Source organism: Larimichthys crocea, chromosome XXI (assembly GCF_000972845.2).
Source record: "Larimichthys crocea isolate SSNF chromosome XXI, L_crocea_2.0, whole genome shotgun sequence".
Classification (NCBI taxonomy): Eukaryota; Metazoa; Chordata; class Actinopteri; family Sciaenidae; genus Larimichthys; species Larimichthys crocea.
In genome coordinates this window covers 19191317-19205518 of record NC_040031.1, presented here as the reverse complement: position 1 = coordinate 19205518, position 14202 = coordinate 19191317, and the positions used below count along the sequence as shown (strand labels likewise).

The following is a 14202-nucleotide window of genomic DNA, read 5'->3' as shown; positions in this document are numbered from 1 at the left end:
AAAGTGTAAGACTAGATTTGTATTGTGAGAATACTTCAGCACATGCACTGAAAGCAGTAGTCAATGTAAGATTCATGCTTGAAATTACTGCAAGTCTGACATTACTAGACCATCTGACAGTTTACAAATTTAAGCAGATGCATTATGAAAACAATACATTTGAGGGAAAAATACTATCTATGAATTAATGGCAGAATGAGCCATAGTAGTACCAAAGTGAGGGTTTTTAACTAGTACTGTAAGATACTCTACCGTGTCTGATACTTTCATGAAAGATTCTGGCATCATCTCTGTTCAAAGCCAGCATGGACTCACTTAGTGCTGTAATCAAGGCAAATGGACACTTTTTACATGGGGTCAGGACAAATATCAGTTTCTTACCAAGAATGTAATTATACTAATTAACTACTCCTTTGTAAATGGTCCAGAAGCAGTTAAAGTTGCAAAACATATTCCTTACTGTTATGCATTGTGATACTTATCTGTTGATGTGGATGACATGAAACCCATTTCATCAGGCATTCAAGTGTTTCGCAAGAGACTTTGGCCATTTGTGTTGCATTTTATTTTTTGCCATGTGTACTTGTTACTACTAAATGCAATAACAATAATTTATCTAATTAAATAATAAAAATAATTAACTAACTTTTCATATGGCATATTGATATCCACCTAAATTGATTTACCTAACCTAATGGAACACTACCAATCCCACACTTACAGAGATGGGGATAGTGAATCAATATTTGCTGTCAATCACTAGGGGACATAGACATCTCACATAGTAATGGGACATCCACAGCAACAACCAACAAGCAGAAAACATTCACTTTATTAAGATGGAAATGGAAAACGTATGTATTGCACAACATGCAAGGATGCAAAACCAGATACAGATAGAAAATTAAAGATATATAAAAACAAAGACATACTGTTAACACAACACAAATGAGACACAATAGTATGAAGCTAAATGTAATTTTAAACAGTACACATAACTTTTAGTCATTGCATTGTAGTATGGGTTGACATGTACAAAATCTCCTGTAACTTTTAAAATGGTACATTACGCTGACTTGCCAGAATTAGAGTAAGAAGTAACTAAACAAAGTGAATGCCTTGACTGCACCTGCGGTACATCCAGAAACCATGATTCAGCAGTATTTCTTTAAACTTATGGGTACTAGTTCTCAAAAATAGCTGAAAGGGTGCCTTAGAAAAGTAAATATATTTCTTTTTGAGGCAATGGCCTACTTCTTACAGGCACTATTCTACTCTGTGGATTGGTGGGGGACGACTGAAAAAAGAAAAAGAGAATCCCTAGACACTCCTTGTCATACCTTCATATAAAAGTCCTTTACTACAGGTTTCTGCAGAAAGATGGTCTATACAGCATCTCAAAACACTGAATACAATTAACCAAACATTTTGAAACATGTACAATATATTTTATATACAGTATAAGTTTGAGTGATTAATGTTTATGAGGCACATATGAGATGACGAATAAATATTGCATTGTTCTATTATTGCACAACTTTTATTTTGTATATTTTGTGCCAAAACCTTTTCTGGGTACCTCACTTTTTAAGATTAAAAAATAATATACCACTAATGTGTAGTACAACATCTCTTAACATAAATATATGCAGGAGTGAATTCTCAAAGACTATGTTATATGTACCATGCATTCACTGAATGTGCCCAGTGCAGATAGTTTATATTTAAAATATGTATTGCTCACATCAATAAGGGCTCTCACTAAGAATAAGGCAGCCGTAATATGGACAATAATTAATGAATTTTAAGCCCATAGATTTTGTGCATACCAATTGTGTTCCCACTTAGTTTTAAGAAAAAAATGTGATTATTTAACTGTGAAGTAAAAATTAAAAAAAATTAAAAACATAAAAGAAAAAGACAAAGCATGCTTATGAAATCACAGAACAAACATGGATAGAACTGATTAGTGACATACATAAACTCAGGCCAAGAGTATTATGTATAGGTGATTAAGATATTCAAAACAAAGGAAATAGCATGCAAACATCTAATGTGACATCTACTATGACATAGAGAAAGATAGAAACAAACAACCAACAACACTTATCTGAAGAACTGACCATTGAGAAAAAAACAGTTAATGCACAAAGTCAGTAAGACCACTCAGCATTAGCATGCGTGACAAGCAGGTCCACACAGTCGAGTTTCTGCAACAGTCTCAGCCTCCATTTACCTTCGCTGTCAGACATGGCACCTTGCAAGTCATCCATGATGAATGCGATGTCTCGATCATAGCCACGTGTCCGAGATTCCTCCCTCATATGTTGCTGTACTTCTGGTAGGGAATGGCTAGAGCCAAATTGGTCCCTGGAGTCAGCAGAAATGGGAGGGAGAGGTCCAGCTGAGGCTCTAGCCATACCCATAGGCTGCCCCACTGGGCTCAGAGGGCTCTCCTCCTCAGAGTTCTGAGCCACAATGGGGATACGGCCCCGGCTTTGGCTGATAGGTAAACTTGTGGGTTTTGCTCTGGCCACCCCAGGGGCAAATGCTGCATCCAGAACCTCTCCTTCTGTTTTAAGTCTAAGTGAGGAACTGGATAGGTCCCGTTTGATAGATAGATCCAAGCCGTAGACAGAAGAGGGGCGGGAAGAGGGGCGTGATGAGGGTCGGGAACGAGTGCCACTTGGGTAGGTGCCATCATCCTGGGCAGTGGCCCTGATAGTGGGTCCCAGTCCAAGGGACTGCCCAAGATTAAGAGAGCCAGCTAGGTTGGCCCCCAGGGAAGAGCCCAAATATTTCTGCTGCTCCGACAAATTCTTTCTAAGCCCAAATGTAATCTCGTCCTGAAGCAACCTAGCTGTGGCAGCCAGATTGGTCACAGAGGAGGCCCCAGATCCCATATAGCTGCCAAAGTCAGGCTCCACGTCCCTACTCTCCTGAATTGGGGAAAATTTCGTGATGGCTTTCGGATCTATTAGGGCCTTTTTGTTCTTCATCTGTTTCTGGTAAAGCACAGCTGCAGGTAGCTGCTTTGCAGCTTGCTTTTCAAGGGTAAGCCTGCCGATGCTATATTTTTCTCCTTTAGGGAAGTGGCGAAAACTGCTATCACTAGGGAGATACTGGGGCAGGCCCAGACCTGTTAAGTGTTCTAGTCCCTCAGTTCCTCGCCTGAACTCCTGCTTGATCTGCTGCTTCAGTAGCTTCAGCTCATAAGGCTCCTCCATAGTGTCATCTTCTCCTTTACTATAACCCTGAAGCCGAGATGTGCCTAAAAAATCTGCCACCTAAAAAGGAAAAATAATATGCCACAGATTTAGTGATTTTCTGTTTTCAGTAACCTGACTTAAACCTACATAATAACACATTTCATGTGGGTTATATATATCTCAAGAGTAAGTGAGCAATAACTGAAGTGTGTACTATAAAGGCTTAACCTCTAAGAACGGATATCTCTATAGACATTGTCATCTGTTTATCTGTTTGGCCAATACAACAGTTCTGTTTTCCTGGCATCCATTTTGCTACATTCCAAACAGGCTATACACACAAAGAGATGAGGAAGGTTAAAATAGAGGATAATATAACAGTACAGTATTTACCTCTGCTGTGCGCCTGACTTCTGCTGCCCTGAGTAGTCTGTCTGCTTTGGACAACTCCTTATTAGGCAGGTTGAATCCAGAACCCAAGCCAGTGTTGCTCAGCCCTGTTGAGGCCTTGGTGAGCTCCCCTATGTCCTCTATCAGCACGTAGTTCCTGGCATTGTGGTGGTCAATATCGGCATAAAAGGAATCAGCAGAAATGCTAGACATGGGACTAGATGCCATGCTCCTCTCCTCTAGCCCTAACCTCAAGTCCAAGTTGCCATACTTTCCCCCCAAGTGAGCCACCCCATAGCCACTTTCTGTGGAAGTTGGCACAATGAGCAGAGGCTGGTTGCGCATCACTTCATAGTTTGTGGTGATCTTGGGCTCTAAATCGGAAAGGGTGGTTTGTCGCTGCTTTCCTTGCTGCAAGAGCAAAGCATGTTGGTAGGTGCTAGGCTGAGTCTGGGCATGGGAGAGGGATAGGGTTGGGTAAGGAGACACCTGTTGGTGGTAAAGGGACTGCTGCTGATATAGGTTTTGTTGGGTGTAGTGGCTGGTGGTTTGGGTCTGGGGAACGTACTGGGCATAATGAGAGTAGGGACTAGTTAGTGTGTTGTACTGGGAATCAGCTTCTGTCTGTGGAGGGATGAATTGGTCAAACTCTGACTGGGGAGCTGTCCGTGGTCTCTCCAGGCCATCACCCCTGGCTTCTCTGATGTTGCTAACCTCACTGTCTGACATGTAGTCTCTTTCTTCTGCCACCCCTTGGAGATAGGCTCTCTCTCTCTTCTCTCTCTCCTTCAGCAAGGCTTCCTTACGCCGGTTGATACCCATCTCCAGGTACCTACAATAATAATAAAATAGTGTAGACATTGTTTTACAATTTTAGCACTAACAAGTCTATGAACGTTACAACCAAAGAGGCAAACAATGTTCTGGGTTCTCACACAATAGTACCTTTTACTATGTGTGAGTGTGGAGAGGTCTCACTGAGTGATGTCAAGGCAGCCTTTTAGCCCATAAGCTATTAAGGTAAGAGGGGAATCATGCAGATGAATTAGGAATAATGATTGCATGACATGGACGAATGCAATGAATCTTTTTTGATTCATCATTCGCAATGTATGACATATTATTGACATTTGTTACTTAATTAATAAATGTCACAGGGAGTGAACAAAAACTCTATATCCTGAATTCTTTTAAGGCTCAATCTGCAGCATCTCACCGTAGCTTGGCGTCAATTTCCTTTTCCTCTTCATCTAGCTCAGCCTGTTTCTTGCGAAGTTTTGAAGATTCTCTCTCCACCAGATCAAGCTCCTTGTCAATGTCCTGCAGGATCTTTGCACGGGCCATTGTTGTACTGCGGGCAAGACGGCGACGAGCAGAGTTGGTGCTGTAGCCTGACCGTCCAGTCAGAGAGTCATCCTCGGGAGGGGGGTCTGGTAGTGTCCGTTTTACCTTCTTACCTGTACCAGAGGGAGAGCCTCGGCCCTAGAACACAAAAACAAAATCAACATCTGTAAATCATTAAGTGAGGATTAAAACAGAATCTATCCTTATAAATTATGATAAGATGATAAGAGAGTTCTAGTTATATTTTGCTATTACTTACAGAATAGCTGTCTGCATAATATCCACCCATCCTGTCTTCTGTGGAAGGACTAAGGGATTTAGGATCAGATAAAGACTTTTGACCAGCCTTTAATATCCGAGGACCAGAGGAAAATCTTGTTGGGTCAGCAGTCAACATTCTCTGCCCTCCAAGTGACTTTTCCGGGGAGAGGGGGGAGACCGGGTTGTAGAAGACTTTAGACCTAGAGGGGACATCTGCTGTTAGGTGTGTACTGTAGCCCACCTCAATGGGTGGATGTCTTCTCTCTGAGTCTGTCTGACAGCTGAGACTGCCACCTCTCTGAGAGTTCTCTGGAGCTGAGATATGCTTGATGATTTCCACTTTAGTGTCCATCTGGACATTGGGTCGTTTGATAGTTCCAGAGTGGTCAGTCTGGACAGATATCTCTGCCACTGTCTGGATTGCAATGCTTGAGACCTTGGAGCTATGTTTCCCTTCACTGCTATGTTTTCGAGAGCGTCGTCGAGCTTTTGTGGGAGCATCCCATTCATCTTGGTCCTCATCATCAGTCTGAGCTGAGCTATCAATATTTTTCTTATTCTTTTTTCTCCTTCCTACATGCTGCTTCTCTGCTGAGTCTTCATCATCTGTCTGCACTCCACTATCAATTATTTTTTTCCCTGTGTCCTGATCAGCTTGAAGCTTTTTAACTACATTAAGCTGGTCCTGACTTTCCTCACACTGTGTCAATGGAACTGCAGACTCGTCTTTGACAGGCCAGTACTGGCCACTGTCACCTACCCCTGCATATTTAGCTTCTAGAAGGTTTCCTGTGGTACCAGTGCTACCATAATGCTCGTCTAGCTGTCGCTGGAGTTGCAGTTGGAGTAGTTGGATTTGCTGCAACTGTTCTTTCTGCTGGGCATATGTCTCTTGCTGGGCCACCATGTGGGCATGGTGTTCTTCCTCTTGCTGTAGGAGAAGCTGTTGTTTCAGAGCCTGAAGCTCCTCAAGCTCCCTCTGGACCATAAGTTGCTCCTGTTCACGGTATCGCTGGATCTCCTGCCTCTCCCATTCCAGCTCCTCGGCAAGACAAAGCTGCTTAAGCTTCTCAAGCTCTAGAAACTCCCTTTCCATTTGATACTGGGCCATCTTGGTGTTGTCTAAACCAGGGAATATTGGGGAGGAGGCTAAGGCATCCAGAGAGGCAGCAATTGCTTCCAGGGTGGTGTCTGAGTACATGTCCGGATAGCCTGTTATTATGTCAGCCAAAGCAGTGGGTAGAAGTTCCTTAGGTAGCCCTGTGTCAAAAGGGATTATCTGTCCTGCGTCTGTACTTTGGATGAAACCATATGGATGTGGCACTGATTGGTTCTGGACTGTTGATGTAGGTGTTAAGGTAGTGCTAAAGACAGAGCCTGGTTGAGTTGTAATTGCATATGTGGATGGAACTGGGGCAGCAACAGAGGAATAAACTATTCCATCTGAGGTTCTCAGAACACTATTTACTCCAAACCCAGCTGCAGGGACTTGGGAGTATTGTGCAGTCGTCATTCCAGGGTAGCCTCCAGTAGCTTTGCTAGTGTAGTCTAGAGCTTTACCTGCCATAATCAAAGATATATTTTACTTTATCAAATATATTTTAATTTTAAAAAACAAACATGCCGTGTTGTATATGAGTTGAAGAATTTAAAATAAGAAAAGGATTCAAAAAGACTCCCTTTGCACATGCATATCTATAGTCATTTTGGCTAGCAAGATGCAAAACCAAAATATTGAGGGAGCACACGCAGGCACACACATGCATCTGTATGAAGACAAAAGAAAAAAACAATAAGAACATGCAGGTGTTAATATTTAATAAAGCATGCATGTTAAACAGCAAAGCAAATAAAATAATTAAAGGAAAGCATCAGTTAATACATTTAAAGGGAAACAACAACGCAAATAATTTTTCTTTAACAATACAACTTAAAGAGTGAAGGAATTTTTTATGTTTCACATCTATTAAATCAATCAAGTGCAAAACTATAAAACAAGCATAGACGATAGTAATGTTAAATTTGCAAGCATGGAGAAATACTCACCATTAGAAAGTTTAGCAGCAGTGAGGTCTATAGCACCATCTGAAGATCCACTGAGATAATCATAGTCATTCTTTGGATCATAGGAAAACAGTCCTGCTTCTGTCAGGTTGGTCTCTGACATTGAGGCTTTTATACCGTTCATGCCTTTGATGCCATACAGTCCAGCATTATCATATTGGTAGTGGTCATCTCTATATCCAAAACGGTTGTCAGGTTGGGTTGTAACAGGGGGCTGTGTTCTGCAGCTTCCTGTAAATGGTAGCTTGTAAATGACATCACAACACACACTCCTCCTTCCAGCTGTAAGGTCAACTGGAGTCCCATCATCCTCTACAACAGTAGTCACTACTCCTGGGCTTGTGGCAGACAAAGCTACCATAGCTCTTACTGGTCTGTAGTTTGACAAATCCATGGCCCCTGTGGCCTCTAGAGAAAGGACAGGACCTCCATTGCTGATAGCTTCTGGGGCTGAAGTAATTGGCTGGTTGCCTCCTGAGGTGACTCCAAAGGAAAGATTAATGGGTATGTCTTGAGCTGTGGGTGCTACAGCCCTGACTAAAGCCTGGGAGCTCACAGGTCTGTATACAATCTGTGCTAGCGGTTCAAATGGTTTGTATGTGGTGAGAGGCAAAGGTAATGTTGTAACAGGGCCCTGCAAATCAAGTGGTTTCTCTGCTGGAGTGTTGTTATATGACGCAATGGTGGCTGTACATGTGACTATTGTGATGCTGTCAGTGACAACAGACAGTGTGGTTGAAGGGGTGATCTCTGTACTAAGATTTACTATCTTAGGTTGCACAGCAGTGATTTGACGCCCACTAGAGTCACTTGAAATAGACTGTCGACCTGACTCAGGTGGGGTCAGGTCCATGCCTTGTTCAGTCATCTTTACGCCGGCCTTCATGGTACGTAAATCAATGACATCACCAGAGTAGATTATCTTCCCATTCTGTTTTGGCAAATGCTGGACTTTAGCTACATCTGGTTGTATAGTGATTGCTACACTGGGTGGAGGGATCTGTGGAAGTCTTTCATGGACAACAGAAACAGTGGTCCTCTGGACTTCAGTGGTGACCACCTGAGTGACCAGGCTAGGTAGGCTTTCAGGAGGCTGGCCTGAAGTGGAAATTGAAGAAGAATACATGTGACTCATGCTGGAGACCACCTTCTCTGGTCCTCGAATCTCTTGGCTCTCAATAGACTGAATTTTAGTGATAGTGACTGGAGCCACAGATACACCCTGGGGAATGTCCGGTACAGTAGGAATTGAGGTTTTCCTGCTGTATGCCTCAGTAGTGATTATCTCCAGAGGTTTGTCATATTCTGATGAATAAGTTAATACCTGTGGTGGTTGTTCTGTTGACGAAATAGATACTCTTCTGTAGGGAACCTGGATATTATGGCCATCAATAGGAACATCTCTTTCAGCTGGAATGTTTACTACCTGTGCCAATGGTAATGGTTGCTGCATGGTTATGGACTCTCTCCTGGTGGCAGCAAAGGCCTCAGTTGTTACCACCTGTGTGGGCTTCTCATATTCTACAGGATAAGTAAATATCTCACTCGTCGTGTATGGTGGCTGTACTATGGATGATATAGACGTCCTCCTCCTACTGGTGATTTCCTCAGTTGTAATAACTCCAACTGGCATTTCAGGCACTGCCTCCGGCTGCATCACTGATGATGGTATTGAAGTTCTTCTGACATCAACATCCCTTGTTATAATCGCTGTAGGTGTTTCACATTCAGGCTGCAATGCTATGACCGCCAGTGGTGGTGTTGATTGTGACATGACTGAGGGTGTAATTGGTCCATAGATCTGTGGTACATAAGTGGCACCAGGTACTTCTGGCTGTACTGCCATTTGTTGGACCATCACAAGAGGCGATGGTGATAGTACACCAGTTGTAGGTGTTATCATTGTAGCAACTGTAGTTACTGGCATTAACTGAAGTGTTGGAGTAACGTCAGCTACTACAGGTAGAGGATGAGGTACTGGAGATACTGTTGACACTTCTGGTAGTCTATCAGCAACGCCAGTTTTAACAATCTCTGTAGGCAATCCAAACTTTGTTGGGAGGGTCACCACCTCAGTTACAAGAAGTGGTTGCTTTGTAGATAGTTGCTCTGTCACTAAAGGCAGGACTTCTAATGGTTGAACAGTTTGTGGTACTGATGGGAGTTCAGCAATGGTATGAATACTGGTAAAACTTGTTGGCAATTTTTGCTCTGTAGACTGAGCCATTGCTTCAACAATTGTCGGTTGCTGTTGAACAGGTATTTGCTGACTTACTCCTGGTATTGGCGATCTTATCATAACTGCCTCAGTGACAATGACATCAGTAGGCATATCCTGTTCTTTTTGTGGTGTTTCAATTTCATCTGCAACTTGTGGGTAAAGAGTAGCTGAGGGGACTGCAGCTGGTCTATCTTGGGGAACTAGTACATCTAAAGGTACCTCTGTTTGCAGTTGTATAGCAACAATGTCTGTCAGAGGCTGTGGCTGCAAAGGTACCATTGGTATTGGAACCTGAGGAACTAGTGTTGCATTTGAAACCTCTGGTGCAACTGTTGTGACCTCAGTGGCTATGTTTGGATGCTGAGAAACATATGGTATAGACTGTCCTCTTGCTGTGGCTTGGACTATTAGGGGATGCATAAGAACCTCTGGCTCTGGGGGCATTGTGATAATCTCAGACATGGTCTTAGGTGGGGGCAGTGGCTGAGTAATTGGTTGTTGTTGTACATATGGTTTTTTAATTGGAAGAGGTACACTATGTACCTGAATATATGTGTCCTGAACTGATGACATTGCAATGACATCAGCTACAGGTGGTGGTGGCTGCACTACAGAAGGCACAGACTCTCTCCTGGCTTGCACGTTAGTAGTCACTACCTCAGAGGGTGTCACTTGCTCTTCTACCACAATGGGGGCTACTGGAGGTGGATGTCTTACAGTGGGGACAGAGGCTCTCCTAATTGTAGCCTGTGCTGAGAATGCCTCAGTGGGTGTTTTCTGCTCTAAAGGTGTGGTCCGTACCCCTGACACTTTGGTAGATGGAATGGAGCCTCGTCTTACAGGTGCCTGGACTGTTATGCCTTCTGTTGGTGACCCAGGCTCAGATGGAAGGGTTATAACCACATATGTTTGCAAACATTTGGCATATCTTGGGGACAAAGGGGACTTTGGTGATGTTGCTCCCAACCTAGACTCCACAGGTCTTGTCAAGCTAAGTGACAAAGCATTTGGAGGTTCTTTGGTCCTGGGCAGTGTTGCAGCTTTGGGAACCATAGGAGGAGGTGGCTTGACACTCTCTCCTGGCTTGTGGCTGAAAACAAGTCCTGCTGGAATTGATATGGGCTTAGGTGGTATGGGTGGAGGAGGCTTAGCGATTTGAGTAGGTCCAATTGCTGTAACAAAAGCTTGTGCTACTGTTACTGTAGCAGTTGTCACTGCAGTGGGAACCAGTGGCTTTGGATAAACAAGTGGCTTGGGTTCAGCAGTAGTAGGAGGTGGTGGAGGTGTATCTGCTACAGGTATTTCTACTGTGTCTATAACTTTTGGCCCTGTCAGAGGTTTAGGTGGAAGTGGTGGAGCTGAAGCCACTGGCACTGCTGACACTTTAGTGGATAGTGAAGCTGTATCTGTGCTGGGAATATTTGAAGCAGGGTGCGTGGCTACTTCACTGTGTTGTGCTAGAGAGGCAGTGGAAACAATTGGCCCTGTGTTAGCAATATCTTGTGGACTTTGTCCAAGCATAGGTATGTTTTCCACACTGGGCACTATAATGACTACATGCCCTTGTCTGGTTGGGGTCACTACTTGAGGTATAGCCACACTATTTGGTTGAATGTCTTCCATTCCTGGCTGTATATCCACAACCACAGACTGCAGGATTGGCTGGCCAGCCACTGCGGTTCCCATAGTTACGGCAGTAGTCACAGTAGGGGGGGCATGCTGAACAGTCCTTAGAAGTGGCAGCTCTGGAGTAGGTTCAGGTAATGAAACTGACGTAGACCGAGGGGGAGGAGGGGGTGGGACCCTCTTTTTGACTACAGTAGTTGATGCTGAAATTGGTGCAGGCATCTGGGCTGTTTGAGCCAAAGCCGGGACCACCACTGGACCCATAGATGGAACAGTTGGTTGTACTTTAGTTTGGACTTGAGCCGGAGTAGTTATGAGTGCTGAGACTGGTAATGGGGTTTGTGCAGAGATTGGTGATGTTGCTGAAACTAGGTCAGGCATCTTGACTATAACTGGCCCAGGACATGAAGCCAGAGTGACAGGAGCAGAAACAAGGGCTGAAGCTGGAGAGGAGACAACAATAGGTGTAGCTGCAACTAGTGCTGTAGCTTGAGCTGAAACAACAACAGGTGCTAGACTCGGTACTGTGACCTGTGCAACAGCTGGAGCCTCAATAGGCACTTGAGATGGAGATGAAACCAAGTCTGGCATTTGAACAATAGGTACAGGGGTAGCCATCTCCACCTGGGCTGGAGTTGGTGCTTCCGGTGTAGAAGCCTTAACTTGAACTAAAGCAGTTGTTGGTGCTTTGGGTGGATCAGATACCACATCTGGTATTGTAACTATAACTGTGGCTGGAGTGGGACTTGATGGTATTGCAGTTAGGACTGGTGATGGTGGCAAGATCTCTGGGGGTGATTGGGTTATAAATGAAGTTGGGGGTGTTGGTGTAGACATTGGAGTTGAATCAGATGAAAGAGGAGTTTGAGCCTGGAATGATGGTGAAGATGTAGCATTAGATGCCAAACTGGAATCTGAAATTGCTGGTGAAGTTAGAGGTGACATTGGTGATACAGGGGATGGTGTGGTGGTTAGTTCTGGGGCTGATATTGGAGTTGGAATAGGTTTTGGCTCTGGAATTTCACAGACAACACAGATAGGTTCCATTTCAGCAATTTCAGACAAAGGTGGGCTTATAGATGGATCCTCTTTGGTCTCAGAGTCATCACTGGGTGTAATGTCAGAGGAAATACCAACACCATACTCGTCTGCAAGACTGTCATCCTCTTCCTCCCCAGATGAACACTGGGTAATCTTGAGGTCTGGTATGGGAAACAGTGCCTTCCTGAATGCAGGGTCTTGGGGAACCATAGGCCTAACAAAACCTATAGATCCACTAGGAATACTGGGACCAACAGTGACCTCAGAGCGCTTAGGGGGTTCAGAGGGGCGTGGTGGAGCTGGCCGTTTCTTTTTCTTCACTGCAACTTCACTGGAATTTTCAGTACTTGTAAGAAGCATATCGCTTTGTCCAGTGAGGGATGTCTCTTCTGTGGGTATGGTCACCATGCACGTCTCAGTAACTGACGGAGGCTCAGTAACAGAAGCTCCTAATGAGGAAGATTCCATGGCTGTCTGAGCCTGTTGAAACTCTTGCTCTATCATCATCAGTTCTCTCTTTTTCTGCATCATCTCCTCATACACCTCCTCTGGAGACCTGAGTTTTTTGAGAGATTCAGAGCCAATATCTTGTTTCAGTTCTTCTTGAAAGTTACTCATCTGAATTTCAGGCTCCTCAACTAAGGATTCATAAAGATAGTCCTCTATTGACATTCCTCCATAGAGGGGCTCAATATCAGGACTCTCCCCTGGAATAGCTTTTGTCTTCTGAATAATTTCCTCATATGCTTCTTCAGCACTCCTTAATGATTTTGTTATGGTGTCTTTCTCTTCGAAAGGATCCGAAGAAAAGTATGGCATCACTGTTGGTGAAGGCTTACTTCCTCTCTGTACAGCCCGCCTAGCCTCTGGTTCTGATTCTATACTGGCAGAGTACTCAGAGCCAGATGTAGCCTGTCTCAGATCCTCTGTTGAGGAAACATCTTCAGTTGGAGACAGTGACTGGCCACTGGTCCTAAGTTCATCTTTGTCTTTCCTAGACTTTTCTTCCTCCCTCATCTTTTCATCCTCAGAGGAGTCTTCAATGGTAGGGAGAGGCTGGGTTGGTTGCCTGTGTTTACCTTTGCGATGTTGTTTGTCCCCACTGGTTTTCCTGTGACTGGGGCTGCTATCACTGTCCTCCTCCAGAGATGAGGCTGACGTAGGTGAAGATCCTGGAGTAAAGCTAGATGCCTGAACACTCGATGATCCCTTTGACAGGGATTCTGTGATGCTCTCTACTTCTTCATCTGTGCTTTGTCTCTGTCTTATGACTGGAATAGCTTTCTTGAATGTAGTGCTGGGCATTGTTTGAGGAACATCTTGAGTAGATTCGGTGTCAGTCTTTGGGATGGATTTTTTCCCGGCGAGGCCGTCTTCCGTATCTGTGCTACTTTTTCTAGACTGTAATTTGGGTGTCACTGAAGCATTATCAAGTTCAGTTTCTTTGATAGCTTCTTCATTTGCCAAATTCTTTTCTTTTTCATCTTCTGAAAGAGACATGTCTCTGTCATCACCCATACCCATTATCTGCTTGCGTATAAACTCTTCATCTTCGATATAGGAGTCAGCACTTTCAGTTTTCATGTCTTCACTGCTGGATGAAAGATTGCTCACCTTCAGAGTTCTCCTCTGAACTTTCGGTGAGGGTGAAGGTGTGAGCTCACTTTCACTGCTCTCATCCATTGCTTGGAAACTTAGACGTCTTCTCTGAGCTTTGACCTCATCCTTTACTGGCATAGATGGAGTTATATCATTTTTAGTTGTATCAACAACCACCTGCTCTTTATCTAGTTTCTGTGATATGGGTAAAATCTGAGGTTGATCATCATCATGCTCCTCTGCTTTGGAATTAGGCTTAGTAGCTGCCTCAGGGGCAACTATGTTTTCCAGTTCAACCTGGCCAGTCGGTAGTAAGACTTTTCTTTCTTTCATTGGTTCTTTTTTGGTTTCATCTTTCTCCTGAAATGCAAAAAAATAATTAATAAATCCAACAAACAAATATACATATGGAAATGAATGCTTGGTGCACAGCTAAGAATTACATGT

The 14202-nt window shown here is 43.8% G+C and overlaps 1 protein-coding gene across 5 annotated transcripts in view; it reads right to left on the bottom strand.

Moving 5' to 3' along the window:
- Window positions 1–14202, bottom strand: part of pclob (piccolo presynaptic cytomatrix protein b) — a 56233-nt gene that overhangs the window by 17568 nt on the left and 24463 nt on the right. For 3 of the 5 annotated variants that reach the window (XM_027272812.1, XM_027272814.1, XM_027272813.1), the window contains exons 13-18: window positions 7251–14115; window positions 5203–6764; window positions 4816–5081; window positions 3603–4431; window positions 2237–3287; window positions 253–321 (exon numbers count right to left, since the gene is read on the bottom strand). In XM_027272812.1, the coding sequence (XP_027128613.1) occupies window positions 253–321; window positions 2237–3287; window positions 3603–4431; window positions 4816–5081; window positions 5203–6764; window positions 7251–14115 (10642 nt within the window). The remainder of the gene's footprint in view (window positions 1–252; window positions 322–2236; window positions 3288–3602; window positions 4432–4815; window positions 5082–5202; window positions 6765–7250; window positions 14116–14202) is intronic. The other 2 variants (XM_027272815.1, XM_027272816.1) reach the window with 1 other exon arrangement.